General features: G+C 41.6%; 1 protein-coding gene across 1 annotated transcript in view; it reads left to right on the top strand.

Moving 5' to 3' along the window:
* The first annotated feature begins 647 nt into the window (after positions 1-647).
* Positions 648-26,621, top strand: part of LOC111154592 (mannosidase beta) — a 122,154-nt gene continuing 96,180 nt past the window's right edge. The window contains exons 1-4 of the mRNA XM_022514262.1: positions 648-846; positions 16,567-16,661; positions 20,687-20,792; positions 21,810-21,980. Of these exons, the coding sequence (XP_022369970.1) occupies positions 670-846; positions 16,567-16,661; positions 20,687-20,792; positions 21,810-21,980 (549 nt within the window). The 5' untranslated portion in view covers positions 648-669. The remainder of the gene's footprint in view (positions 847-16,566; positions 16,662-20,686; positions 20,793-21,809; positions 21,981-26,621) is intronic.

The raw sequence follows: 26,621 nt of genomic DNA on the forward strand, positions 1-26,621 counted from the left end.
AACTAACTTGCTGTTTTTTTCTGGGCCAGGCCCTACGCTCCACGTGGTACACGGATTTTTCTCAGCCCTCAAAATGACCCTACGAATCAGGTAATTTTAGTCACTGTTTCATCTCTGAAGGGTGGGAGTGCGCTGTGAGACCCACCTGTGGAGCTGCAGGAAGTGAGCGTTACTGCCGCCAGACAGGCCTCTGAAGTGTGGATGAAGGTCCCGGGAAATTTGGGGGAGCTGAGGAGGCGAGTGTCTCCGTGTTTCGGTTGTCTGAAGCGGTTGGAAGCCTCTCTCGCTGGGTCTCATCATCCTACTGTCGGTCCTTGAGCTCCCTGAGGCTTTGAGCGCCACTTTGTGCCCAGGGATCTGTGTGTCCCAATTGCCCTGCACTGTTCTCGCCTTCTGCTCAGACACCGGAGCAGCAGGAATAAGCGCTGAAAATTGCCCAGACTGCCGGGGTACCAGCCAGGACCAGATTCTGCCCACCCATCCACCAGAGCTCTGTGTTCCCCGCCAGCCCGCCCCGCCGAGGGAACCCGGGCGGTCCCAGCTTCTCAGCTGACCTGGGGGCGGAGCCGGGGGCGGGGCCCGGGCGGGGAGCGCTAGAGCCCGGGCGGCTTCCGAGGAACTCGCGCTTCCGCGGCCGCAGGCGCGGGTGGCGTACCACCCGCTCTAGGTATGCGCCTCCGCCTGCTTTTCCTGCTCGCTCTGTGCGGAGCGGGCCCCACAGTTTTGGGGCGCAGCCTCAGCTTGCGGGGAAGCTGGAGGATCCGCAGCGGGAACGGCTCCCTGGAGCTGCCGGGGAGGGTCCCCGGTTGCGTGCACAGCGCCCTGTTCCAGCGGGGCCTCATCCAGGTACTGTGTGCGGACGCCTCGCCGCAACCTGCACCGGCTCCGCGGCAACCTGCACCCGCGTGCCTCTTGTGCTGAGAGGGGCGCAGGAACGGCTTAGCAGCCCCCGAGCCTTAGGGCTGTATTCCTGGGTTTGGCCCTAACTTTTCCTTTGGGTCTTGTGGTATGGGGCGGGGAAATGTTGAAGCAGTTAATCTACTGTTGGCGGAGAGGAGCGCCGGGGTGCGGGCTTGGTGCAGGCGGCCGGACCCAGTCTGGGACATCACTAATTCTGGAAAGCGGAAGTTCATACTGGGCGCGTAGTGTTTCTACTGGCGGTTTCCCTATTGCTATAGTTCTCCACTGAGGAGTATAGAAAGGACTTGTTACCGACAAAGCGTAAGGCGGGGGTTTACTGTTTTAATATACGGACCCTTTAGGGGACAATAGTTTTGCTAAGCGTTAGCTATATTCAGTAATGTCTTAGTTTTTCCCTTTAGCTTGTAGACCTCAGCGAGTCTGGTTGGGATTGATGCAACCCTCCTAGGGTAAGGAAAATGAGACATACAAGTGTAAGGTTAGGATTATTAGTGCTAGTGTAAAAGCTAAATAATTTTTAAGGCTGATTGGGATATGAAGAAAGATGCCGTTTCTTAGGGCACATTATGTGTGTGTGTTAACAGATCTTCCAATTTATAGATTCCTTGTGGAGGACGGTTTCCTCTTTGGCTGCCTGTGTGCAGAGAAATTGAGAGCTTTTCCAGGCTTTTCCACCTTCCACTGTTTTTGTGCACTGTTCCATCAGCTGCCTGTGGCTTTCCCATTCTTCAGTCGTTCTTGCTTGGGACAAGATGTTTTTGATACATTTTACCAGCTCCAAGAAACATCTCTACAAGAGTAGATCTTCTTATCTGCGTTTTATGGATGATACGGAGTTAGGGAGCCCGGAGAAGGTAGAGAATTTACTCAAGATCACACAGCAACTAAGTGGCAGAAGTGGAATTCTAGCCCAGTCTGGCCAGACTCCATTCCATAGTCTGTGCTCTCAACTGTACTATGCTTACTGTGGTGTGAAAAATTATGATATTCCTGTGGTTGACTATGGGGAATATAATTCACAGTTGACTTAAATGATGGGATCATCAAGTAGGGTTATGCAGAATTTCTGATCTGGTACACATTAGCTTTTTTTCAAGAAATATGTATCAGAAAGGAAGTGAATCTTGTAAATGACACTGACCATAGTCTGGTTTATCTTTTTTAAAATAACTTATTTTCAAATTTGGGTACTTTAACTACTTTTAGTTAACAAACTACTTGTGACATAGGCTATAGCTGACCTTGGTTCCCTGAGGCTTCCCTCACACATGCTTTTAGAGTGCCTGTGTTTATTTTGCAGGGTCTCTCCTTGCCTCGTTTTACTGAAAAATTAAGGGCAGTGAGAAATAATTAGTGGCTTTAGCAAATCAGATGATTATTTCATGTTATAAGGCTACATATTAAGAAACAGGGTTTGGTTACTAGCTAATGAGAAGGAGGTTGCTCAGAGTATGAAATAACTGACTTTTCCTCATGGAAATAATTTATAATGTTTGTTAAATATATTCAGAAATTCTTAGAAAAACTTTAAGTTCAATAAGGTAGATGTGGGGTTTTTAAAATTTTTTTTCTTCTTTTCTGAAAAGATTTTATTTATTTATTTAATTTTTCCCCCTTATCAAATTTTTTTTTCCAGTGTTCTAAGATTCATTATTTATGCACCACACCCAGTGCTCCATGCAATATGTGCCCTCCTTAATACCCACGACCAGGCTTACCCAACCCCCTCCTCCCCTCCCCTCTAAAACCCTCAGTTTGTTTCTCAGAGTCCACAGTCTTCATGGTTCATCTCCCTCTCTGATTTTCCACAATTCAATTTTCAAAGATACAGGTTTTATTTTTTTATTTTCAATTTTTAAAAATTTTTTTAAAAAAGATTTTTATTTATTTATTTGACAGATCACAAGTAGGCAGAGAGGCAGGCAGAGTGAGGGGGAAGCAGGCTCCCTGCCGAGTAGAGAGCCTTATGGAGGGCCCGATCCCAGGACCCTGAGATCAGGACCCTGAGATCAGGACCTGAGCTGAAGGCAGAGGCTTAACCTACGGAGCCACCCGGGCGCCCCAAGATGTAGGTTTTAAATGGTAGTGCATTGAGAGGTCGGGGGGAGGCTTTTGGGGATTGGGGAACTCTGAGCCTAATCATCAGCAACATCAGTATTATTGAATTAATATGCTGCTGTTACTCCATCTGCTTTATTACAACTACCCTTTTGGTGTTGGCCTCAGGAAATTTTCTATCGTTTAGAGCAGGTAAGGCCGAATACTGTGTTTACACAAGAACTTGAAACATCTTGGCCAAAGTTATTTACTTACTCATTCCCCTAATTATCTTGTAAGTATTCTGTACTTCCAATGTAGCAGGCACTATTTAAAGTGCTTGAAACTGAGTGGTGAGGAAAACAAACTCTTTGTCCCAATAGGCATTCCAGTGGAGGAGATAGACAATAAACAAATTAATAGATAATATAATGGCAGGTGGTGCACGGAAAAGAAATAAAGTCGATTAGAGGAAGCAGGGGTAGAAGGCTGATGGGGAAGAACTGCTATTAGAATAAAGGGGTTGGGGGCACCTGGGTGGCTCAGTGGGTTAAAGCCTCTGCCTTCGGCTCAGGTCATGATCCCAGGGTCCTGGGATCGTGCCCCACCTTGGGTTCTCTGCTCTGTGGGGAGCCTGCTTCCTCCTCTCTCTCTGCCTTGCCTCTCTGCCTACTTGTGATCTCTCTCTGTCAAATAAATAAATAAAATCTTAAAAAAAAAAAAAAGAATAAAGTGGTTAGGGGTGCCTGGGTGGCTCAGTGGGTTAAGGCCTCTGCCTTCAGCTCTGGTCATGGTCTCTGGGTGGTGGGATCAAGCCCCACATCAGGCTCTCTGCTCAGCAGGGAACCTGCTTCCCCCCTCTCTCTGTTCCTGCCTCTCTGCCTACTTTGTGATCTCTCGTTCTCTGTCAAATAAATAAATAAATCTTAAAAAAAAAAGTGGTTAAAGATAGCTGTCTTGATAAAGTAACTTTTAAGCAGAGATCTTTTTTTTTTTTTTTTTTTTTAAAAGATTTTATTTATTTATCAGAGAGAGAGAGGAAGAGAGAGCGAGCACAGGCATACAGAATGGCAGGCAGAGGCAGAGGGAGAAGCAGGCTCCCTGCCGAGCAAGGAGCCCGATGCGGGACTCGATCCCAGGACTCTGGGATCATGACCTGAGCCGAAGGCAGCTGCCCAACCAACTGAGCCACCCAGGCGTCCCTAAGCAGAGATCTTTTTGATAAGGTCAGTTTTAAAAAGAAAAAAGTCGGAGAGGGGAGAGGCCTTGAAATGGGAACGTGCTGGAGAAGTTGTAGAATAGTAAGCTGGCTAGTGTGACTGGGGCCCTGTGAGCCCTTGGGAAGGGAATGTGTTCAAAGAGGGCATCTACTGCAGATCCTGTAGGGCTTGTAAGCCATGGGAAGCACATTGGTTTTTATTCTGCATGTAATGGGGAAGCTGTGGGGAGTTTGGAGCATAGAGTTGCATGAATGGAGCTGCCTGATATCTTAAGTGCTTAGATAAGGGGACTCTTGTTATGAATGTTTTCAGCTTTCCTATGCAATTCCTCAGTGGTGCAAGTTTGAAAAGCCTTTTTTTTTTTAAATTTTAAAAAAGATTTTATGTATTTATCTGTCAGAGAGAGAGAGAGCACAAGCAGGGAGAACGGCAGGCAGAGGGAGAAGCAGACTCCCTGTAGAGCAAGGAGCTGGATGTGGGACTAGATTCCAGTACCCTGGGATCGTGACTTGAGCCAAAGGCAGATGCCCAACTGACTGAGCCACCCAGGTATCCCACATTTTTCTTTTTTTAGATAAAGATATTCTCAGTGTGCCAAAATCGGAAAATATAGGTGAGAAGAAGAAAACCTGGAAACCTGGCTTTCAGAGATAACTACTATTAAAATTTTAAAATACACTATATTCTTTCAGAACTTTTCTGTCTATACACATTTTTGATAATTATTTAAGTATACAGCAGAGAGGCAGGCAGAGAGAGAGAGGGAAGCAGGCTCCCTGCTTCTCAATACAGTTTTTCTCAATAAATAATAAAAACTAACAGTTTTACATTCCCATTCTTTTATCAGAGTGCTCATTTTAGGTGCTAGATTTGGACATTATTTTATTTACTTATTTTTAAAAATGATTTGTTTATGTTATTTTATTTATTTATTTTTAAAGATTTTAAAAATTTATTTGACAGTGAGAGAGATCACAATTAGGAGAGGAAGGCAGATAGAGAGAGGGGGAAGCAGAGAGCCAGATGCAGGGCTCTATCCCAACCTCCGAGCTGAAGGCAGAGGCTTAACCCACTGAGCCACCCAGGCCCCCCTATTTATTTATTTTAGAGAGAGGGTGCAGGCATATATGAGAAGAGGGAGTGGTAGAGGAAGAAGAAGAGAGACTCCCAAGCAGACTCCCTGATGAGCAGGCAGCCTGGCCCCTGGGGTGGGGGTACTCAGTCCCAGAACCCTGAGATTATGACCTGAGCCAAAATCAACAGTGGGATACTCACCCAGGTGCCCCATTTGGACATTATTTTAAAAAAGCAAAACCAAACACCGTTTATAGTGAGGTTGAACATCTTTTATATGTTTATTTCATGTTTATTGGTGATTTGGGGTTACTTATGTCCTTTTGTGTTGGCTCTTCATCTAAAATACAGATTTATTAGACCTCTGGTTATAGATTTTAAAAAATTTCTCTTTTATTATTTTTTTTTAAAAGATTTATTTATTTGACAGACCGAGATCACAAGTAGGCAGAGAGGCAGCAGAGAGAGAGGGGGAAGCAGATTCCCTGCTGCACATAGAGCCTGATTCGGGGCTCGATACGGGGCTCCATCCCAGGACCCTGGGATCATGACCTGAGCCGAAGGCAGAGGCTTTAACCCACTGAGCCACCCAGGTGCCCCCAAAATGTCTCTTTTAACCAACTGAGCCACCCAGGCGTCCCAAAAATGTCTCTTTTATATATTGAAATCTTGTAAGGTTTTTTCCTTTCATGATTGTTTCTGTCTTCGATATTTTACTTTGAAAGTAATTCCTTTTTACCCCAATAAGTAAATATTTACATGTATTTCCTCTTTTGTATCTTTATAATTCCTTTATATATTTAACATTTTGATCCATTTGAGGTTTTCATATGGTTAGTTTTTTATATCCCATAATTTAACAATTTCTCTTTTGTTCACTGATATAAAACATTATTTTTTCATGTATGAAATTCTCACATACTGGTAATTTTCTTATTTCCTCTCTTAAAATTATTTTTTAAAGAATTATAAATGTTTAATGCTTATTGAACAAAAAATTGATGCACAAAAATATAAAATATAAAGAAAAAGGGAAAAACAATAAAAAACATACTACAAAGCAGAAGTAACCATTATAAAAATTTTTATGTGTATCTTTCCAGATTTTTCTAAGTACATACAAATACAATAATATAAAAATGAAATCAATTCCTGTAATGGTTTTATAAGTACTTATTCATTTAAAATATATGGTGAACATCATTCTGTATCTCTAAGTGTCTGTAAGTGTAGATCTAGAATAATTTTTAATAACTACATAGACTCCATTATGAAGATGTGTTCATATTTGAAATCTACAGTTAAAAATTGAAGAAAATATTTTATAAATATATGAATATACACATATACTAAGAACTGGTAGGCACCAAATACTTTAGGGCTTCTTCTCTAAATTTTATGACTATCTTGTATCCTTATGTAATTGGGACAAATGATCAGAGAAGATTTTTTAGATGTGTCAGTTTGTAAAATATAAATGTCAAGACTATCATGGTAGCTATACATGTGACTAACAACTTAGTCTTAATCATTCTGTCCTAGGAGCTGTCATTCTGTCCTATGAGCCCTTGGAGGCCCTAATCTGCCGATTATCACTCATAAATAAATTCTAATAAAATATGTGCATTAGTGTGGATAAATGTACATTTTTGTACTCTTGAAGTAACCAAGAGGCAATTGTCATGTAAATACACTTTTAAAACTTTTTGTTATGGTAAATTTCAAACAGCTACAAAGAAGAGTAGCAAAGTGAACTCCCATTTACCCGTCACTCCAGCTTCAGCACAGTGCATTTTGTTTCTTCCTCCATTCACTATGCCACCCCTAATTTTGAAGCAATTTTAGACTTCACACCATTTCATCCTCAAACATTTTACTATGGATCTCTAAGTATAATGCCATTATCACCCATTTGAATATTTTTGTTGTGTTTCAGAGGAAGAAGTCTCATGATTATGGTCCAAAATGACCAAATATAAATTTATCCTTAAATAGAAGGTCTTTTCTCTGGTGTCTGTACTCATCTTCTATGAAAGAATTAAAACTGGAATATTTGATTTTATTTGATCATTTTATGATGTGAAATGATCTCAAAAGCTTCTAGAAAAGGAATCTTTTTTTTTTTTTTTAAGATTTTATTTATTTATTTGAGAGAGAGAGCATGAGAGGAAGAGAGGTCAGTGGGAGAAGCAGACTCTCTGCTCAGCAGGGAGTCGGATGTGGGACTCAGTCCTGGGACTCCAGGATCATGACCTGAGCTGAAGGCAGTTGCTTAACAAACTGAGCCACCCAGGCACCCATAGAAAAGGAATCTTTTGAAGATCTGTATGTTTTATAAAAGTTTGTTTAAAAATGATGTATGACATTAAGGAGATAAATGAGTTAAGAACTCTGTATTTGAAGTTTAAATTTGAGCAGAAATAATCATTCAGTTTTGGGGAAGAGAGAACCGTGAGATTTTTAAGCCGCCTTCTTCTTCTTCTTCTTTTTTTTTTTTTTTAAAGATTTTATTTACTTATTTGACAGAGAGAAATCACAAGTAGGCAGAGGCAGGCAGAGAGAGAAGAAGGGAAGCAGGCTCCCTGCTGAGCAGAGAGCCCAATGCGGGGCTCGAACTTAGGACCCTGGGATCATGATCCGAGCCGAAGGCAGAGGCTTTAACCCACTGAGCCACCCAGGCACCCCTTCTTCTTTTTTTTTAATTTTAATTTTTTATTTTTTAAATTTTATTTATTTATTTATTTATTTATTTTTAAGGATTTTATTTATTTATTGACAGAGATCACAAGTAGGCAGAGAGGCAGGCACAGAGAGAGAAGGAAGCAGGCTCCCGGCTGAGCAGAGAGCCCAAAGGGACTTGATCCCAGGATCCTGAGATTATGACCTGAGCCAAAGGCAGAGGCTTTAACCCACTGAGCCACCCAGGTTTCCCATATATCCTTATTTTCTTAAACAATTTTTAGAAGTGCAATTGCACTTAACCCACTGAGCCACCCAGGCACCCCTTCTTTTCTTTTTTTTTTTTTTTAAAGATAGCTTTGGAAAATTCTGATTCTTAAACCTGGACATATGCTTCTTCATTTGATGCCTTGTGAGGTGTGTTTAGGGCATAAGAAGATTTGCTTCTTGTGGCCCAACACTGGATATAAAAGAAACAACTGATAGTTGAATCTTTAGGTAAGGGGTTGTCTTTATCACATGAACATGTACATAGTCAACCTAGATTATGAAACTCATCTTCATGTAATAGTGCTTTAATGTCTTCCATGTGCAGTGCACGCTCCTTGACTCTCTCAGGTGCACCTGGTCATATAATTCCCACTGCAGCCCTGTGGAGAAGGTTATCATTACTTACACTGACTGAGGCTCAGAGAAGTTATGGCCTAAGATCATGCATCTATTAAATGGTGGGGGGGACAAGGATGCAAGCCATATCTTTTCACATCTCATGTGGCCTGTTGGCAAGAAGAAATAGTAAGCAAAGAGAACAATTACTGTCTTAATCTAAAGATGTCCAGTGAAAACAGTGATGAGCACAATGTGCTGTTCAAAATATACCACCCAAAGCATCCTATTTGCTGAAAGTTCTTGATAAATGCAAGCAGTTCCTGAGGGTCACTCTACACGTCCCTTCTTCTCTGTTCTCTGCCTCTTGGAAGTCTCTTAGTTTTGGCCGTCTGTGCCAAAACTGTGGCTCTGGCCTAGAGCTGCTCTGATGTCTTAATCTGGAACTCTGTCCTCTGCTGATTTGTGGCTGGAAGTTTAGCTCCACTCTTCTACCTGAATGTCTTCATGGAGTATTGAAACTCAGTATATACAAATGCCTCTTTTCTCAATTCTCCCAATCCTTAGTTTCTCTTCTTTTATCTGTTTCTAACAACACACCAATATTTTCTCAGTGAATGAGGCCTGGAATTTTGAGGACGTTTTTTTGTTTCTGGTCACCTGTGTTGCTGCTTGTTGGATCTTGTAGGTCCAGCCTACAGTGTCTTATAACCATTCCTGCTTTGTCATTTGTACTGCTATCAGCCCAGCTTGTTGTTTTCTTTTTAAAAAAGAGGTCAACTAATTTTAAGGACTTTTAGAAATAGGTAAAGGATACACAATTGATCCCTGAACAAAATGGGTTTGAACTAGGTGAGTCCACTTATACTCAGATTTTTTTCAGTGAGTGCAGTACTATAAATGTGTTTTCTCTCCCTTCTGATTTTATGAATAACATTTTCTTTTCTCTAGCTTACTTTCTTGTAGGAATACAGTATATAATAGATATACAAAATATGTTAATTGACTATGTTATTAGTAAGGTTTCTGGTGAATAGTAGGTGATTGGTAGTTAATTTTGAGGAGTCAAAGTTAGTAAGTAGATTGTTGACTGTGTGGGGTTTAGGAGCACCATATTGTTAACTGTACCCCCGAGGGTTAACTGTAATGATAAAAAAAAAAAAAGTAAAGGTGGGATACATAACGAAAGCAAGTATCCTTCCATCCCTGTCTCCTAGTTTTCTAGTTCCCTTCCACAGAAACAACCACTGTTAACAGCGTTCTTGTGTACATTCATGTATCTTGTGACAGATGTCTATGTACATAATAGATTTATCTACATTTCTCTCTACAGAAGACGATATTCTATGCATATGGTTTGGTAGTGACTTTTTCCTTTAATTTGACGTACCCTAGAAGTCATTTCAGATCAGTATCTGTAACAGTGACGATAGCTGTCATTTGTTGAATGCTTGCTGTATGCAATAAATGGTTCTAAGCACTTTCCACATGTTACCTCTTGGAATTTTCATACTGATCCTGGGAGGTACTATTATTCCTGTTCTAGAACTGAGAAAACAGAAGGTTAGAGGTGTTACATGAGCTTCACAGGATCCCACAGGCATTAGGGCTGAGCTGGGACTTGAATTCATGCAAACAAGGTTGCTCCCTGCTGCTGCTCTTACCTGTCAGCTCCAGCCCCTCTCCTCTCCCTGGCCCAGCTTCATCTCAGAGGCAGGAACTATGGTTGTGGATCTGTTCAACCACCCAACTTTGCTCCCTGAGCAAGTGTGATCTGTGGCTCCTCTGACCCTTTTTGTCAGACTAGAATCATTCTCTGGGCATTTACACTAACCTTTCATGAGTTCTAGTCTGGCGCTGTGGAGTGGGCTAAGGAAAGCATCTTGTTTCTCCTTTTAAATTCCGCTTTTAAATTCTCTTTGGTCAGGAAACAAGGAGTTACCTTAACTTCCACCCCTTTTTACCTAGCTGTGGTAGAGATGAAGCAGTATTTACTAGTTTAAGGATTTTAGGCAAAAATGATGTTAAGACCAACCAGAATATTTTGATTTAGGAACTTAGAATATCTTGTACCTGTGCACCTTCTGAAGTAAGAATCATAGCTGAAGCTCCTTTTGGCGATGGACAAACTGAGGTTTGGAGAGTGTAGCTTCTCTGTATCTTAATATATTGTTCACTCAATGTATTGTTTACTTCTGCTCATTTTTGTATAAATGTTTTCTTAAACTTTTTTTTTGTCTAAGTGTCCAAGAAGACATCTATGTATGAAACAGTTGCAAAGACTTTCTTTTCTCTTTTTAACTCCATTTGAAGTAATGATGTCTTGGGTAGAATCAGGTGTTGGATTGAAGCAGAATTGGAGAGTGGAGAAGCTATACCTGGTTAAAGAATTTATGTATCTATAGGCAGTCATAACAGATGAAGTTCAGAAGCTTAGAGAAAATAAGACTGATAATGTCCTTTGTATGGTGTGGTGCCACATAGTTTGTTGACATACGCAAGCATGGTAAATGCCAATTATAAATAACTAGCACGGGCTTTATATGGTATATTTATCTCCTGGTTCCTGCTTGGTAGGTAGCACTGACATTGTAACAATTGGTGGCATTTGTGACAATAATGGCAGCATTGGGTAATGATTGAGTGTTTGGACTCTGGAGCCAGACGTCCTGGGTCTGAATCAGTGCTCCGCCACTTCATTTAACTTTTAGCCTTGGACTCTTTGTTACGAAATGGCAATGATGATAATACCTTTTCCCTTGGGTCAGGTGATCATCTGATATAAAAGTGTCGGTGTGTGTGGCATGAGGATAGCTGAAAGAACGCAGACCTTGGCGTAAGACTGAGGTGATTTGGTTCCTGGATGTACTGCTTACTTGTGAGACCTTAGGAGTGGAATCTTTTGGAGCTTTAGTTTCTTCCTCTGTAAATGGTATTTACTCCATATGTTTATTATGAAGATAAGACTATATGAGTACCTGTCTTGGACAACAAATGATCCTTCTGTTGTTTTTTAGGGCTCATGGATTTGCTTAGCAACCCAGTGACTTACATGGTTTCTTAGTCATCAGGTGTAACACTGAACTGCTGTTAGCTTTATTTTGTTTATTTTCAGTTTTCAACTTTTTAATCTGTGCAGTGAAGGACATCCTAAATGCTGAATGAGACACAACAGAATATTTTTTTCTTCCAGTATTAAAAAAAAAGATATTCACAAATGTTTTAAAGAAACTTCTATGTAATCAAGGTGGTGACCCTGAATTAAAAAAAAAAAAAAAACAACCAAAAAACAAACCTCTGATCATGTTCTTGATTTCTTATAATTGCATTTGGAAATTGCTTCCCACTCCTGATAAACATTCTAAAATGTCCCTAAGGGGCACCTGGGTGGCTCAGAGGGTTAAGCCTCTGCCCTCGGCTTAGGTCATGATCCCAGGGTCCTGGGATTGAGCCCCACATCGGGCTCTCTGCTTGGCAGGGAGCCTGCTTCCCTTCCTCTCTCTGCCTGCCTCTCTGCCTCCTTGTGTCTCTGTCTCTGTCAATAAATAAATAAATAAAATCTTAAAATGTCCCTAAATGCGCATTATTATCTTTTTTTGGGGGGGGGGGCAGGACCAGCAATTCTGAGATCCCAAACTAAAAAAATGGTAAAAGGAAAAATATCAGACTCTACAAATGTCCCAGAATTTGTCTTTAAATGGGAGAAAAAAGTTTAAAAAACACATGGAGCTTTCTAAAATGTCTGTAACAAGATACCTTGGGAGTTCAGTTAAAAAATAGAAGTTGATGCACTAAAACAGATGTTTCAGTATAGCTTTAAAAATCTTTGTAAGTACAGCCATTTGGAAGGATGATCCTGGATCAGAAGTTTTATTCCTGTGTATCTGCATTAGGTACACACGCCTCATCTCCGTCATCATAATTGTCTGTGTAATTTCCTTTGGTATAGCGGTCATAAGCACTCTGGCCTTCCGTATCCATATCCTCCAGGTCATCGTATTTGCCACTCCTGTAGCCTTGGTCCCCACCACCTCTAGAGTAACTGCAGCCTTGCCCCTGGGCCCCCAAATCACCCCCTCTAATTCCCCCTGGCTGACTTGCCAGAGAGGTCCATGTGGATCTGGTGACCATCCAGAGACTCTCCATTCATGGCTCTCCTGGCATCAGAGACACGCTCTAGTTTGGTGAAGGTAGTGAAATTAAAACCTCAGGATTGCTGAGTCTCACAAGTCCTTGACAACAACTACCTCAGAAATAGGACCAGAGCTGCTGAAGTGGTCTTCCAGAGCCTGCTTATTGATGTGGAAGTTGAGCCCTCCCACGAAAAGCTTTCCTTATTCAGAAGACATGGCAGTGAGTTTGAGTACTACAAATTAAGCAGAAGGACCAGAAAAATAGCTGTCCTTGAGGAGTGGGGAGACTGGGCTGTTAGCTTTAAATAGGACTCAGAGTTTTAATATGAGCAAAGGGGGTCAGACCTGTTTGGAACTAAATTAAGTTGGTTGCTTAGCATTTGGAATAGTTATTATAAATGTAATCTAAGCTTCTGCAATCTTTATTTTAGGGAAGGTAAGATATTTTCCCTTACAGGAAATTTTTTTAGTAGACTTCATCTTTTGGAGTAATTTTAGGTTCACAGCAAAATTGAATGAAAATGCAGACGTTTCCATATATACCCCCCTCCACACACTTGCACAGCCCCCCATAACAACATCCCTCCAACAGAGTGGTACATTTGTTATCATCAGTGAACCTACACTGACCTATCATTATCACCCTATACATATAATTTATATTAGAGTTCACTCTTGGTGTTGTATATCTGTGGGTTTTGACAAATTTATTATATCTATTCATCATTATAGTATCATTTAGAGGAGTTTCACTAACTTCAAAATCTTCTCTGCTCTGCCTATTCATCCCTCTCTCCCTTAATCCTTAATCCCTGGCAACCACTGTTTTTTTTTTCTCCATTTGTTTGTTTGTTTTTTTAAAGATTTGCTTATTTGTCGGAGGGGGTTGGTGGTGGTGCAGAGGCGCCCCGCAACCACTGATCTTTTTACTGTTAACGTGGTTTTGCCTTCTCCAGAACATCATGTAGTTGGAGTCATATAGTATGTAGCCTTTTCATTGTTTTTTTTTTTTTTAAAGATTTTATTTATTTATTTGACAGAAACAGCCAGAGAGGGAACACAGCAGGGGTAGTGGGTGAGGGAGAAGCACGCTTCCCACTGAGCAGGGAGCCTGACGTGGGGCTCCATCCCAGGACCATGGGATCATGACCTGAGCTGAAAGCAGATGCTTAATGACTGAGCCACCCAGGCGCCCCAGTTTGTGGCCTTTTCATTTTGGCTTCTTTCAAGTAAAAGAAAAATTTAACCTCCAAATTCTATTTGTTTAGAAAAAATATATCTGAGAAGCTTATCCTCTCGAACTCAAAAGGCAGCTTACTTCAAGAGGCTGAGAGACAGGAAGGGGACTTGTGCCACAAACCAGATCATCAGTCAGCCCCATGGCTTAGCAGGATGACATGTTGCAACTGCATTAGCCTTCACACCTTCCTTCTCATGTTATTTTTAACTGGATTGGACTGAGTCCACAGTGTAGAGTTATAAATAAGGCTGGGTGGAGACACATGGACAGGCTAATTATTAGGTACTTCTTTAAGCCTGTGTCCTTAAATATTTATTCCATGCTTATTCATCAGAGACGCTGAGTCCTGTGTGTGTTGGAAGAGCAGCAAAGGAAACAAGTTGGCTGGGCCTGGCACACCCTACTTAGCAGAATAAAACCTCATTGTTAATCAGCCCTTAAAAGTCAGTTTGGTGATTATCAGTTGTTACTAAATCTCATTAACTGCACTCTTCCCTAGTAGTTTATTAAAATATTCCTTCCAGGGGCTCCTGGCTGGCTTAGTCCATAGAGCATGTGACTCTTGATCGTGGTGTTGTGAGTTCGAGCCCCACATTGGGTGGAGAGATTACCTAAAAATAAATAAAATCTTAAAAATAGAATGAAATGTTTCTTCTAGTCAGGAGTAATTTCTGACAGGTACTATTCTTTCCATCTTGACATACGCCCGGCCTTGTTGTAGTGCATCTTACTGACTTGTGCTCTGAGCAGGTGCCCAACCGGCCGTTGCCACCCTAACTTGGTCATCTGTGGAAGTTAGACAAAGTTGGCTTTTCCTTCTCCATCTGGAGATGCAATTCCTTAGGAAATCACCCTTGGTCCTGTCCCAGTGGGAGAGGACTGCACTGTTTCTTTCTTTGTAGCTGTGATGTTGTTCACAGAAAGATGGACCAAAAAGCGTCACCACTTTCTGTTCTGTGTCCTCATCTGGAATGTAAAGTGTAGAAAATGGGTAGGAAAAGAAGGAACTCTGAGTATTATGAAAGGAAGGACCTAGGGCTGGACACTCAGTGAGAATAGCATCGGTGAACACCCAGCAGGCCTGTTGCCTGGGGTAGACATTGGCAACCATTTTCAGTAAAGGCCTGGACACTTTTTTAGGCATCATGGGTCATATGGCCTCTGTCATACCTACTCAGCTCTACTGTTGTAGCATGAAAGCTGCCATGTATGATTTGTAAAGGAACAGGCATGGCGGTGCTCCAGGAAAGCTTTATTTATTGACATGTGTCCATTCTTAGCTCACTGGCTGCACAGAAACAGGCAGTGAGCTGCACGTGGCCCATGGGTTATAGTTTGCTGACCTGGTCTGGGACAATATAGGTAACCTGAAGTTGGTCCGTTCGATGGTATCCATGCTGCCTGTGTGTTTCCTGTAGAGGCCCTTTTTGTGCTCATTTAGTAAAGCTTGGTGAAAAATAACTTTGGAAATGCTACGTGAATCCAAAGAGTGGGCGTATTGCTGATGTTTGGGTAGTAGAGGAGAACCATCCCCCCTGAGGCCCGCTGGAATAGTGGCAGCAATAAGCATGATGACAATAAAAGGGCTATAAGAGAGTGAGGGCCAGGGCACCTGGGTGGCTCAGTCCTATAAGCGTCTGCCTGGGGCTTACGTCATAATCTCAGGGTCTTGGGATCGAGTCTCACTTCAGGATCCCTGCTCAGCGGGGAGACTGCTTCTCCCCCTCTCTCTGTCACTGCCCCTGCTTGTGCACTATTGCTTGCTCGCTCGCTGTCTCTCTCACATAAATAAATAAATAAATAATCTTAAAAAAAAAAAAGAAAAGACTGAGGGCCGCACAGCAGATGTTATGACTTTTATTTTCTGCTAATACCTCAGAGGTTCTGTATTTGGTGTTAACAAGGGCAGCTAATCTTCATCTCCATACATGTTCTTATTGGTAATGAAACTATGTTATTTCTATCTCAAAGCTCTTTCATTGAGGAATTTTGTTAGACTTTTTTTTTTTTTTTTAGTATTTTATTTATTTGACAGACGGAGATCACAAGTAGGCAGAGAAGCAGGCAGAGAGAGAAGAGGGGGAAGCAGACTCCCCGCTTAGTAGAGAGCCCGATGCAGGGCTCGATCCCAGGACCCTGGGATCATGACCCGAGCCGAAGGCAGAGGCCTTAACCCACTGAGCCATCGAGGCGCTCCTTGTTGGACTTTTTTTTTTTTTTAAAAGATTTTATTTACTTATTTGACAGACAGAGCTCACAAGTAGGCAGAGTCAGGCAGAGAGAGAGGTGAAAGCAGGCTCCCCGCAGAGCAGAGAGCCCGATGCGGGGCTCGATCCCAGGACCCTGGGATCATGACCTGAGCCGAAGGCAGAGGCTTTAACCCACTGAGCCACCCAGGCACCCCCTTGTTGGACTTTTTAAGAAAACATTTTTTAGTATTTTTTTGTTATCTGAAAGCCCTGTTAACTTTGTTGAAAGTTAAATGGAAGGAGCTTTAGCCTTGAGGATGGCATGTGCCAGCATATGAAATTCTTACACTCCTAGGCCCAGAGTTCATTAAGTTTTAGGTAACAAATGGCTATTGTTAATAGTTTATTTCATGTTTATTTAATTTATTTATTTTTGCATAATCGTCTGCCATAATTTTTATCAACAGGATCCGTACTACAGATTTAATGACCTTGACTACAGATGGATCTCCTTGGATAACTGGACTTACAGCAAGAAATTTAAAATCCCCTTTAACATTAGGTATGTATGTGTGTATATCTATATCTACATCTGTATTTATTTAGTTATTGTTATTATCGATCTTTTTCTTTCTCTGCAGTAATCTTTTGTTTGTTTCGGTTGTATGTCGGAGAGTTGGGAGACCAAAGCCTTTTCCTATAAAAGTGACTATTTGATTTATGTTTTGATTTGTATCTAAGAATGGTGCCACTGACCATCAGTTATGAAATTATGTCTTACTCAGTCCCCTTCCACTGGTTATAATGGAGTCACCTATACCTAGTCAGATCTCTTATTTCCATTTCCTTCTCTCTGTCCCCCCGACCGCATTATCACTAGAATGTGTTATAATTTGTCAAGTAGGATCAGAGCTATATCATTTTTCCCATGTGGTGTTAGCCAGCCATTGAGGCTATGGCATTGGCCTTATGTTATGTCGTGAAGCCATGAGGAAAAGCATAGTAATTTCAGTAATATTCCATGGAACAGAAAGTAACCCAGTTATATCTACCACCATTATTGCTAAATAAAAAAAAGTCTTCTGTCCCTTTTGCGTGATTTTTTTTCTGGGGGTGGGGGTCATTATTTACCAGCCTCTTGAAAGAGAAATAAATCCAGACTGTGGTGCTCAACTTTGCGACATGGCTGTGCTCTGGGCCCTTATTTCCAGATAATACTAAAAATATCTCTGTAAGGGGGTTCTCTTTCATCTTGAACTCAGCATATCCAAAATTTAAACGATTGACTTTCCCATTTAAAGCTTACTTTAAATTGTAATAGCCTTATTGTTTCTCTTAAGGTAACACCGTTTTGCTGATCTTCTATGCCTAAAGTGGTTTGGGCTTATATGGTTTTTCTTTATCTCTGTATGTGGTCTCTTTCTGAGTCCTGTTAATTTCTGCCTATCATTTTTCTTGACTCAGCCCCTTTCTCCTCATTTCCCAGCTTTCACATTTGCCTTGGCCTTTGTGAGTGAGTGCCTACAATTAGGCCAAAGCTGCAACTAAATTTCTTGCTTTGTCTTTTTATTCTCCAGTCTTATATATGGAAATGTTAGACTCATCTTCCACAAACATTAGATTCATCTCTCCAACATACTGGTTTTACCATGATGTTCTTGCTCAAGAATGACAGTGTTGGGGCACCTGGGTGGCTCAGTTGGTTAAGCATCTAACTCTTGGTTTCAGCCCAAGTCATGATCTCTGGGTCTTGAGATGGAGCCCCACATTGCCTGTGCTCCACACTCGGTGTGGGAGTCTGCTTGAGAGTCTCCCTCACTCTCCCAAGTAAATAAATAAAGTCTTTTTTTTTTTTTTTAAAGATTTTATTGATTTATTTGACAGAGATCACAAGCAGGCAGAGAGGCAGGCAGAGAGAGGAGGAAACAGGCTCCCTGCAGAGCAGAGAGCCCGATGCGGGGCTCGATCCCAGGACCCTGAGATCATGACCTGAGCCGAAGGCAGAGGCTTCAACCCACTGAGCCACCCAGGCGCCCCAATAAATAAAGTCTTAAAAAAGAAGGCACTGTCATTCTTGAGCAAAGGAATGACAGTGTCTTCCCTTTTTTTTTTTAAGGTTTATTTATTTTAGGGAGAGAGAGAGAGAGAGCGTGCATGCGTGTGAGAGCCCACGAGAGAGCATGAGTTGGGGGAGGGGCAGACGGAGAGGGAGAGACTCTCAAACAGACTCCCCACCCAATGGGAGCCGGAGGCTGACTCCAGTGGGTGGGTGTGGGGGGCAGGGACTGAATCCTACAATGCTGAGAGCAGACTTGAGCTGAAATCAAGAGTTGGAGGCTTAACCAGCTGAGCCACCCTGGCGCTCTGACAGTGTCCTACTTTTCATTGATAAAACCAGGTTCATCTTCCCTGCTTATTTGTGAAAATACTACTTAATCTTGCCTATTCTGTCCCGTTTCCTGCATCCCCTCCTGCCCTGCTGACTTGACCAAATTCTTTCCCTTAGCTCCCTAGCATAACCTCTACACCTGAAACTAGCTCATTATTTAAAAAAAAGAAAAAAAAAAAGATTTTACTTGTTTTTTATTTGACAGAGAGAGAGAGAGAGAGAGAGAACATGAGTGGGGGGAGGAACAAGAGGAGAGGGAGACACAGACCCCCAGCTAAGTAGGGAGCCTGATGTGGGACTTGATCCCAGGGCCCCCGGGATCGTGACCTGAGCTGAAGGCAGACGCTTAACCGGCGCCCCTACCTAGACATTTCTATTCATTAAAAAACAAAAACAAAACCAAAAAACTTTATTGAGACCTAATTCACACACCATACAATTCACCCTTTTATTTATTTATTTTATTTATTTAAAGATTTTATTTATCTATTTATTTATTTGACAGAGAGAGACACAGCGAGAGGGAACACAAGCAGGGGGAGTGGGAGAGGGAGAAGCAGACTCTCTGCTGAGCAGGGAGCCCGATGCGGGGCTCGATCCTGGGCTCGATCCCAGGACCCTGAGATCATGACCTGAGCTGAAGGCAGATGCTCAATGACTGAGTCACCCAGGTGCCACCAATTCACCCTTTTAAAGTATACAGTTCAGTAGTTTTTAGTATATTCAAAGCATTGTGCCGCCATCATTATCCTCATCAGAGAGAAGGTCATACCCATTAGCTGTCATTCCCCATTCTCAACATCCCCATTCCCTCATCCCTATCCCGGCACTAGGCAACCACTGACTCGTTTTCTATGGATTTTTCTCCTCTGGGAATCTCACATAAATGGAACTGTACTGCATGTGGTCCTTTGTGACTGGCTTCTCTCACTTAGCCTAACAGTGTTTTCAAAGTCCATCCGTGTTGTCACATTCACTGATACTTCATTTCTTTTTATCACTAATACTTTATTGCATGGATATACCCCATTTTATTTATTCTGTTCATCTTGAAATTCTTATTTCTCTCTTGAAGTCTTTCCTTATGACATAAGCTCTGATAGCATTTGTAGTCCGTCTAACCAGACTATACTATAAAATAAAAGAAATTGAATGTTTTCTCTTTTATTCCGTTTGAGGCTTGAATGGCAACTAGATTACAGATTCCTTAAATTCAGAGAGTGTTTTAGTTCCCTATAGGGCTTAGCAGAGTACTGGGCTCATCATATTCACTCATAGATATCTGTTAGTTGGTTAATATGTTCTCTTAGTGTCATAAATGTAATACTTTGTGAAAATGCTTTATATCTGCTATTTAACTAAATTATCATAAGAATTTTGTAAAGTCCAAGAAAAAAGTCCGTGCATTTGGAAATTGTAAGCTGTGCTCATGGTTTTATGGCAATTGAAATACTATGAAGAGTGGCACCTGGGTGGCTCAGTGGGTTAAAGCCTCTGCCTTCAGCTCAGGTCATGGTCCCAGGGTCCTGGGGTCGAGCCCCGCATCAGGCTCTCTGCTCAGCGGGGAGCCTGCTTCCCTTCCTCTCTCTCTCTGCCTGCCTCTCTGCCTACTTGTGATCTCTGTCTGTCAAATAAATAAAAATCTAAAAAAAAAAAAAGAAATACCATGAAGAAAGATAAGCTAGATTACTCAGCATAGCAAGGGTATTATGCTACGCAAAATAAGTCAATCAGAGAAAGTCAACATATGATTTCACTCATATGTGTAATTTAAGAAACAAAACAGAGGATCTAGGGGAAGGGAAGGGAAAATAAGATAAGATGACATCAGAGAGGGAGACAAACCGTAAAGGACTCTTAACAAAAACAAAGTGAGGGTTGCTGGAGGGAGGTGTATGGGAAGATGGGGTAACTGGGTGACAGACATTAAGGAGGGCACGTGATGTGATGAGTACTGGGTGTTATTTGCGACTGATGAATCACTGAACTGTACCTCTGAAACTAATAATATGTCATATTAATTAATTGAATTTAAATTAAAATGTATTAAATCAATACTTATAAAAATTTCATTGGAAACTGCCTTTTAAGATTGTGTATTCTCTGTGAAATATTTATTCCTTTAGTTTTTAATAAAAAAAGATTTATCCAAGTTCATGTTTTATACATCTTGTTTTAAAAATCTTTTCTTTTTTAAGCAAATGGCAAAAAGTGAATTTGATTTTTGAGGGCGTCGACACAGTTGCAAAAGTCCTGCTAAATAGTGTTCCTATTGGGAAAACAGGCAACATGTTCAAAAGATATGTAAGTATCCAGTGACGTCAGGTTAAAAGCTACTGATACGTGTTTGTGTGTTAATTGTTGTGAATAGAGAAAGGTAAGCGCATAATTGCCCACGCAGGCAAGGCTCTTGTTTTTGTTTTTTGTTTTGTTTGTTTATTTGTTTTTTAAAGATTTTATTTATTTGACAGAGAGAGATTACAAGTAGGCAGAGAGGCAGGCAGAGAGAGAGGGAAGCGGGGTCCCTGTTGAGCAGAGGGCTCGATGTGGGGCTCGATCCCAGGACCCTGAGTTCATGACCGGAGCTGAAGGCAGAGGCTTTAACCCACTGAGCCACCCAGGCGCCCCAGGCAGTGCTCTTTGAAGCGTGGGTTAAGTTACTTTCTTTCTCAGTTGCCTCATTGTAGAGTGATGAAAACACCACAGACCCTGTGGAGTCATTGTGAGGACTTAATAAGCTAATGATGTAAAACGTTTGACACAGTTCTTGGCACATGAAAAGTGTTCAGCGAATGCTGTTCCCTTCTCTGTTGTTTGGTGATCCAGAGTTTCATGTGAAACGCCAACTGACGTTACATTAAGATATCATATCCTGGTCTCCATTCCAGGGTAGAACTTTTCAAAAACAAAAATAACTTATGACTTAGAAATAACATGCTGTTCATACCAGAGAGTCAGGTTGTCACGAAGCATCTAGGAAATTCCCTGGCCGTTCAAGGCCACGTCTCAGATAGCCAGAGCAGACATTCCAGGACTAAAGATATTTTCTGCTTGCTCTCTTTGCCTGGGACCATCATCTGTCAGTACAAATAGAAGGAGAAACCTAGAAATCTACTTTTGGGTAGGAGAACGTGTTCGCTTGTACCTATAAGCAGGCAACTAGGTTATACTATTTCAGTGAAGTGCTTTCTTCTGCAAAAAGGCTAACCCTAAAGATTTCAATTATTTTATTCATCTTTCACACATTTTTATATATCTATATCTATATCTAAAATTTTACACACGTGTCCACTTCCACATCTGTTCTTTCCTTTAATGCAGAGCTTTGATGTTACCAGTGTGGTTAGAGATGTGAACTCCCTTGAGCTGCGTTTCCAGTCACCAGTGTTGTATGCAGCCCAGCAGAGCAAAGCTCACGCTAACTACTCTGTGCCTCCAGACTGCCCTCCGCCTGTGCAGAAGGGCCAATGCCACGTAAACTTCATTCGAAAGGTAACGGTCTTGCAAATGGAGGGGGCTTTAGGCTTGAGGATGGGGTATGCCGGCATGTGAAATGCTTGTTTGAAGACACCAATAGTATTTTAGAAGTTGGGCATCTCTTTCCTGCCTGCTTCGTGGGATGGAACACTTGAAATAAGAACCAAAAGGTTATACGAATTTTTTGAAGAATCTTTGTCTTCCTAGATTTCCTTCCCGAAGCATGCCTCAAACTTAGGTAACAACAGAAAAAGAAGAAAAATAGGTGACTGATAATGTAATTTTACAAATTATTTTTTTAAGATTTTATTTATTTATTTAAGAGAGGGAGAAGGAGGACATGAGCTGCAGGAGAGGCAGAGGGACAAGCTGACTCCCACTGAGTGGGGAGCCCAATGTGAGGCTCAATCCCAGAACCCTGAGATTATGACCTGAGCCAAAGTCAAATGCTTAGCTGACTGAGACACTCAGACACCCCTACAAATTATTTTTTTAACATTTAAGTTTATCCAACTTTTCACCAGACTGTATGGTTTATACTTATTAGTGATTTGTATTACTAGGAAGCCTTCTGCAAATACTGATATATTTGCTGATGTGTTCTTATATTTTACTGCTAGGTTCACATAAAATCTAATAAAAATGACAAAATCTACAAGATGATTATTTTTCCTTGAGTTTCATCTGAGTCTAAATGACTTGAGTTTATTCCAGTACGTGGTTGGATTAGTTTTCTCTGTGGCATTAATTTTTCGATTTTATTTTTATTAAAATATTTTTAATTGTGATAAAATATCCATAGCACAAAATTTGCCATCTCTACCATTTTTAAGTGTGTGGTTCACTAGTATTAAGTATATTCACATTGTTGTGGAACAGATCCCAAGAACCTTTTCATGTTGCAAGACTGAAACTCCATACCCGTTAAAAAACAATTCCCAGGGATGTGTGGGTGGCTCAGTAGGTTAAGGGTCTGCCTTTGGCTCAGGTCATGATCCCAGGGTCCTGGGATTGAGTCCCACATCGGGCTCCTTGCTCAGCAGGGAGCCTGCTTCTTCCTCTGCCTGCCATTCCCCCTGCTTGTGCTCTCTATCTCTCACAAATAAATAAATAAAATCATTAATAAATAAAAACCTCCTATTTTCCCCTCCTCCCAGCCCCTGGAAACCACCGTTATTTCTGTTTCTATGAGTTTACCTACTCTAGATACCTCCGATGAGTGGAATCATGCACATTTGTCTTGTTGTGCCTGGCATATTTCATTTAGCATAATGTTCTTCATGCTGTAGCATGTGTCTGAATTTCCCTTCCTTTTTAAGTCTGAATAATATTCCATTGTATGTACATGCCACATTTTATTTATTCATTCATCTGTCAGTAGACATTTGGGTTACTTCCACCTTTTGGCTGTTGCGAATAATGTTGTTGTGTATGGATGTACCAATATCTCTTTGAGATCCTGCTTTTAGTTCTTTTGCATCTAGACCAAGAAGTGGGATACTGCAGTGTATGGTAATTCTATTTTAAATATTTTTGGAAATTGGCATTTGGTTTTATTTTTTTTATTTTTTAATTTTTTTAAAGATTTTATTTATTTATTTGCCAGAGAGAGAGAGCACGCGAGCGAGCACAGGCAGGCTGAGTGGCAGCAGAGGCAGAGGGAGAAGCAGGCTCCCTGCCGAGCAAGGAGCCCGATGTGGGACTTGATCCCAGGACGCTGGGATCATGACCTGAGCCGAAGGCAGCCGCTCAACCAACTGAGCCACCCAGGCGTCCCGGCATTTGGTTTTAAAAACAAATGTAAGGGGTGCCTGGGTGGCTCAGCGGGTTAGAGCCTCTGCCTTCGGCTCAGGTCATGATCCCGGGTTCCTGGGATCGAGCCCCGCGTTGGGCTCTCTGCTCGGCGGGGAGCCTGCTTCCTCCTCTCTCTCTGCCTGCCTCTCTGCCTACTTGTGATCTCTGTCTGTCAGGTAAATAAATAAAATCTTAAAAAAAAAATTCTTTAAAAACAAATGTAAGCATTGGTTTCACTGTGAAGATATTGAGAATATTTTTCCAGTATTAGTTAGCTAAAGCCTCAGTTAGTAAATTCTGATTATTTAAGTTAAGTGGCTCTCTTCAGACTGGATGGATTTATCATTAAATTATGTTTCTCTGATATAAGTACTAAGGTCAAAATTATATCTCCTCTGGTTTTATTCAACCTACTTAAATTTGTGTCAGTGTCTCAATATAATCGTTTGTTCCTACTAACGTAAAGGAAAGGTCTGTAACTGAGCAGTCAGGTATCTGTGGAATACTGTGCACTGAGACTTGTTTAAAATTCACCTTTTGTTTTTGGCCTTTGGCTTCAAATGGCACAGTGGTTTGAATACTAGAGTTTGCGCTTTTTCTCTCTCTTCTTCTGTCTTCAATCTTCGAGAACCTCCTGAATCCTAATGTTACTTTTCCAGTCATCAGTGAAAGTATATATATGTTACGCCTATATCCATGTAGTGGTTTTCCTTTACCCCACCATTCAGTTTGTGGCAAATAAAATACACTTTCGGGGCACCTGGGTGGCTCCGTTGGTAAAGCTTCTGCATTTGGCTGGAGTCGTGATCCCGGGGTTCGGGGATCCAGCCTCCTCCTCCCTCTCCCTCTGACCTTTCCCCCTGCTTGTGCTCTTTCTTTCTCTCTCTCTAATGAATAAATGAAAAATCTTAAAAAGAAAGAAAACACACTTTCAGTTTCTCTAGATAGAACAAAGCCCTCATCATTGAAATCAGGAGTCAGACCCAAGATTCTGCTCTCAGGGTGTGTGGCACACTGACCCTGGGGCAAACTTACCAGAGCACTGAATTGCATCTTGATGTTTCTGGCTAGACCAGCATGGTCCAGTGGAAAAAGACCTGAATTGGAGAGCAAGTCAGGAATCTTAGATCTGAATTCTGGCCTTAAGACCAGAATGATCTTAAGCAAGTCCATCATTTATGTATGGAGCTAATCCTTCCCTTCTTGACTGTGTTGATAGGAGCATACAGTGAAATAATAATGTAAATGCATTTTGCATACATGAAGGGCTATATAGCTATTCAGAATGTAAGATAGTGTTATTATTTATTTTGGAGACTTATTTCTGTGGTTACAGACTTCTAAGTGTGTTACTGATTATATGAAGTTAGTGGAGTAGCGCTATCAACACAGAGCCCCTCTTACCTCTGCTTCCTTCCCTGTTCAGCCTGGATGGTGGGGCATATCGCTTCAGCTACCCTCTTAGCAATATTCTCCACCACCCCCTTGTTTTCTACCTATATCTCTGGCCATTCCTTCTAAGTTACTTTATCCAGATCAACCTATCCCTCTTGGAAGTTGTACCATTCATGCTTTGCTCTGTTCTAGACACATTCCTCCTCTCATTTTATACCTTCTCTAAACTATCTCATTTAGCTTCACTTCTTCAATAACCAGTTGAATTTCTTTCTTTTTTTAAAGAATTTATTTATTTGACAGAAAGAGAGAGATCACAAGTAGGCAGAGAGGCAGGCAGAGAGAGGGGAGAAGCAGGTTCCCTGTGGAGCAGAGAGCCAGTGCGGGGCCTGATCCCAGGACCCCGAGACCATGACCTGAGCCAAAGGCAGAGGCTCAACCCACTGAGCCACTGAGGCGCCCCACCAGTCGAATTTCTAATGACTTCTAATATTGTATCTTCAGTCCAGACCTCCAGGCCTTATACTGATTGCCTACTTGGCATCTTTAGTTGCCTGATTCACAGGGACCTAAAACTCAGGATGTCCAATACTGCACTTGATCTAAATCCTTCTCCCAGGTTTCCCTGTCTTGCTGAATGGAATACCATCCAGGATAGTTGCTCAAGCCAGAAACCCAAGAGTTGTTTTTGATAACTCCTCCTCTCTCTTTTCCCTCCTCCAGTCCATCCCTAAGTCATTTTGACCATGTGGACATTACCTCTTCAATAGTTCTTTAATCTTCCCGTGCTCTATTTCTTGTATCATGCTTGAGTTCAGGCCATCATTTCTTGCGTGAAATATTATCCTGGCCACCTAACTGCAACCTACAACCTAATTTACCTTCCTCTAATTAATTTTACATAGAGCAGCCAGAATCTTCTTTTCAGACAAAAATCATTATAGCACTGTCCTTAAAACTCTTCAACAGTTTCTCATTGCCTTTAGGCTAACGTAACAGTTCTTAGTTCAGTCTGACTCATGCCCACTTCTGTCTTCTCCCCATCTCTTCCTATTGTTCCCTCTTCATCTCCTGGAATATGTCATAGTCTCTTGCACCTCAAGGCCTTTGCACATGCTGTTCTTTCTTCTTCTTCTTCTTTTTTTTAAAAGATCTTATTTATTTATTTGAGAGAGAGAAAGAGAGCATGAGAGAGGAGAAGCAGACTCCCTGCGGAGCTGGGAGCTAGATGCGGGATGGGGGACTTGATCCCAGGACTCCGAGATGATGAGTTGAGCCAAAGGCAGTCACTTAACCAACTGAGCCATCCAGATGCCACATGCTGTTCCTTCCAGAAGGGATGCTTATACTTCTCTCCTAAACACACTGGACAAGTGGTACTCGCCCTTCAGATCTCCATATGAAAGATACTATTATTCAGGGAAACCTTTCTTGACACCTTTCCTTCCTCTCCCCCATTAGATTGTT

The sequence above is a fragment of the Enhydra lutris genome, unplaced genomic scaffold (genome assembly GCF_002288905.1).
Source record: "Enhydra lutris kenyoni isolate GAN:26980312 unplaced genomic scaffold, ASM228890v2 scaffoldscaffold3, whole genome shotgun sequence".
Lineage (NCBI taxonomy): Eukaryota > Metazoa > Chordata > Mammalia > Carnivora > Mustelidae > Enhydra > Enhydra lutris.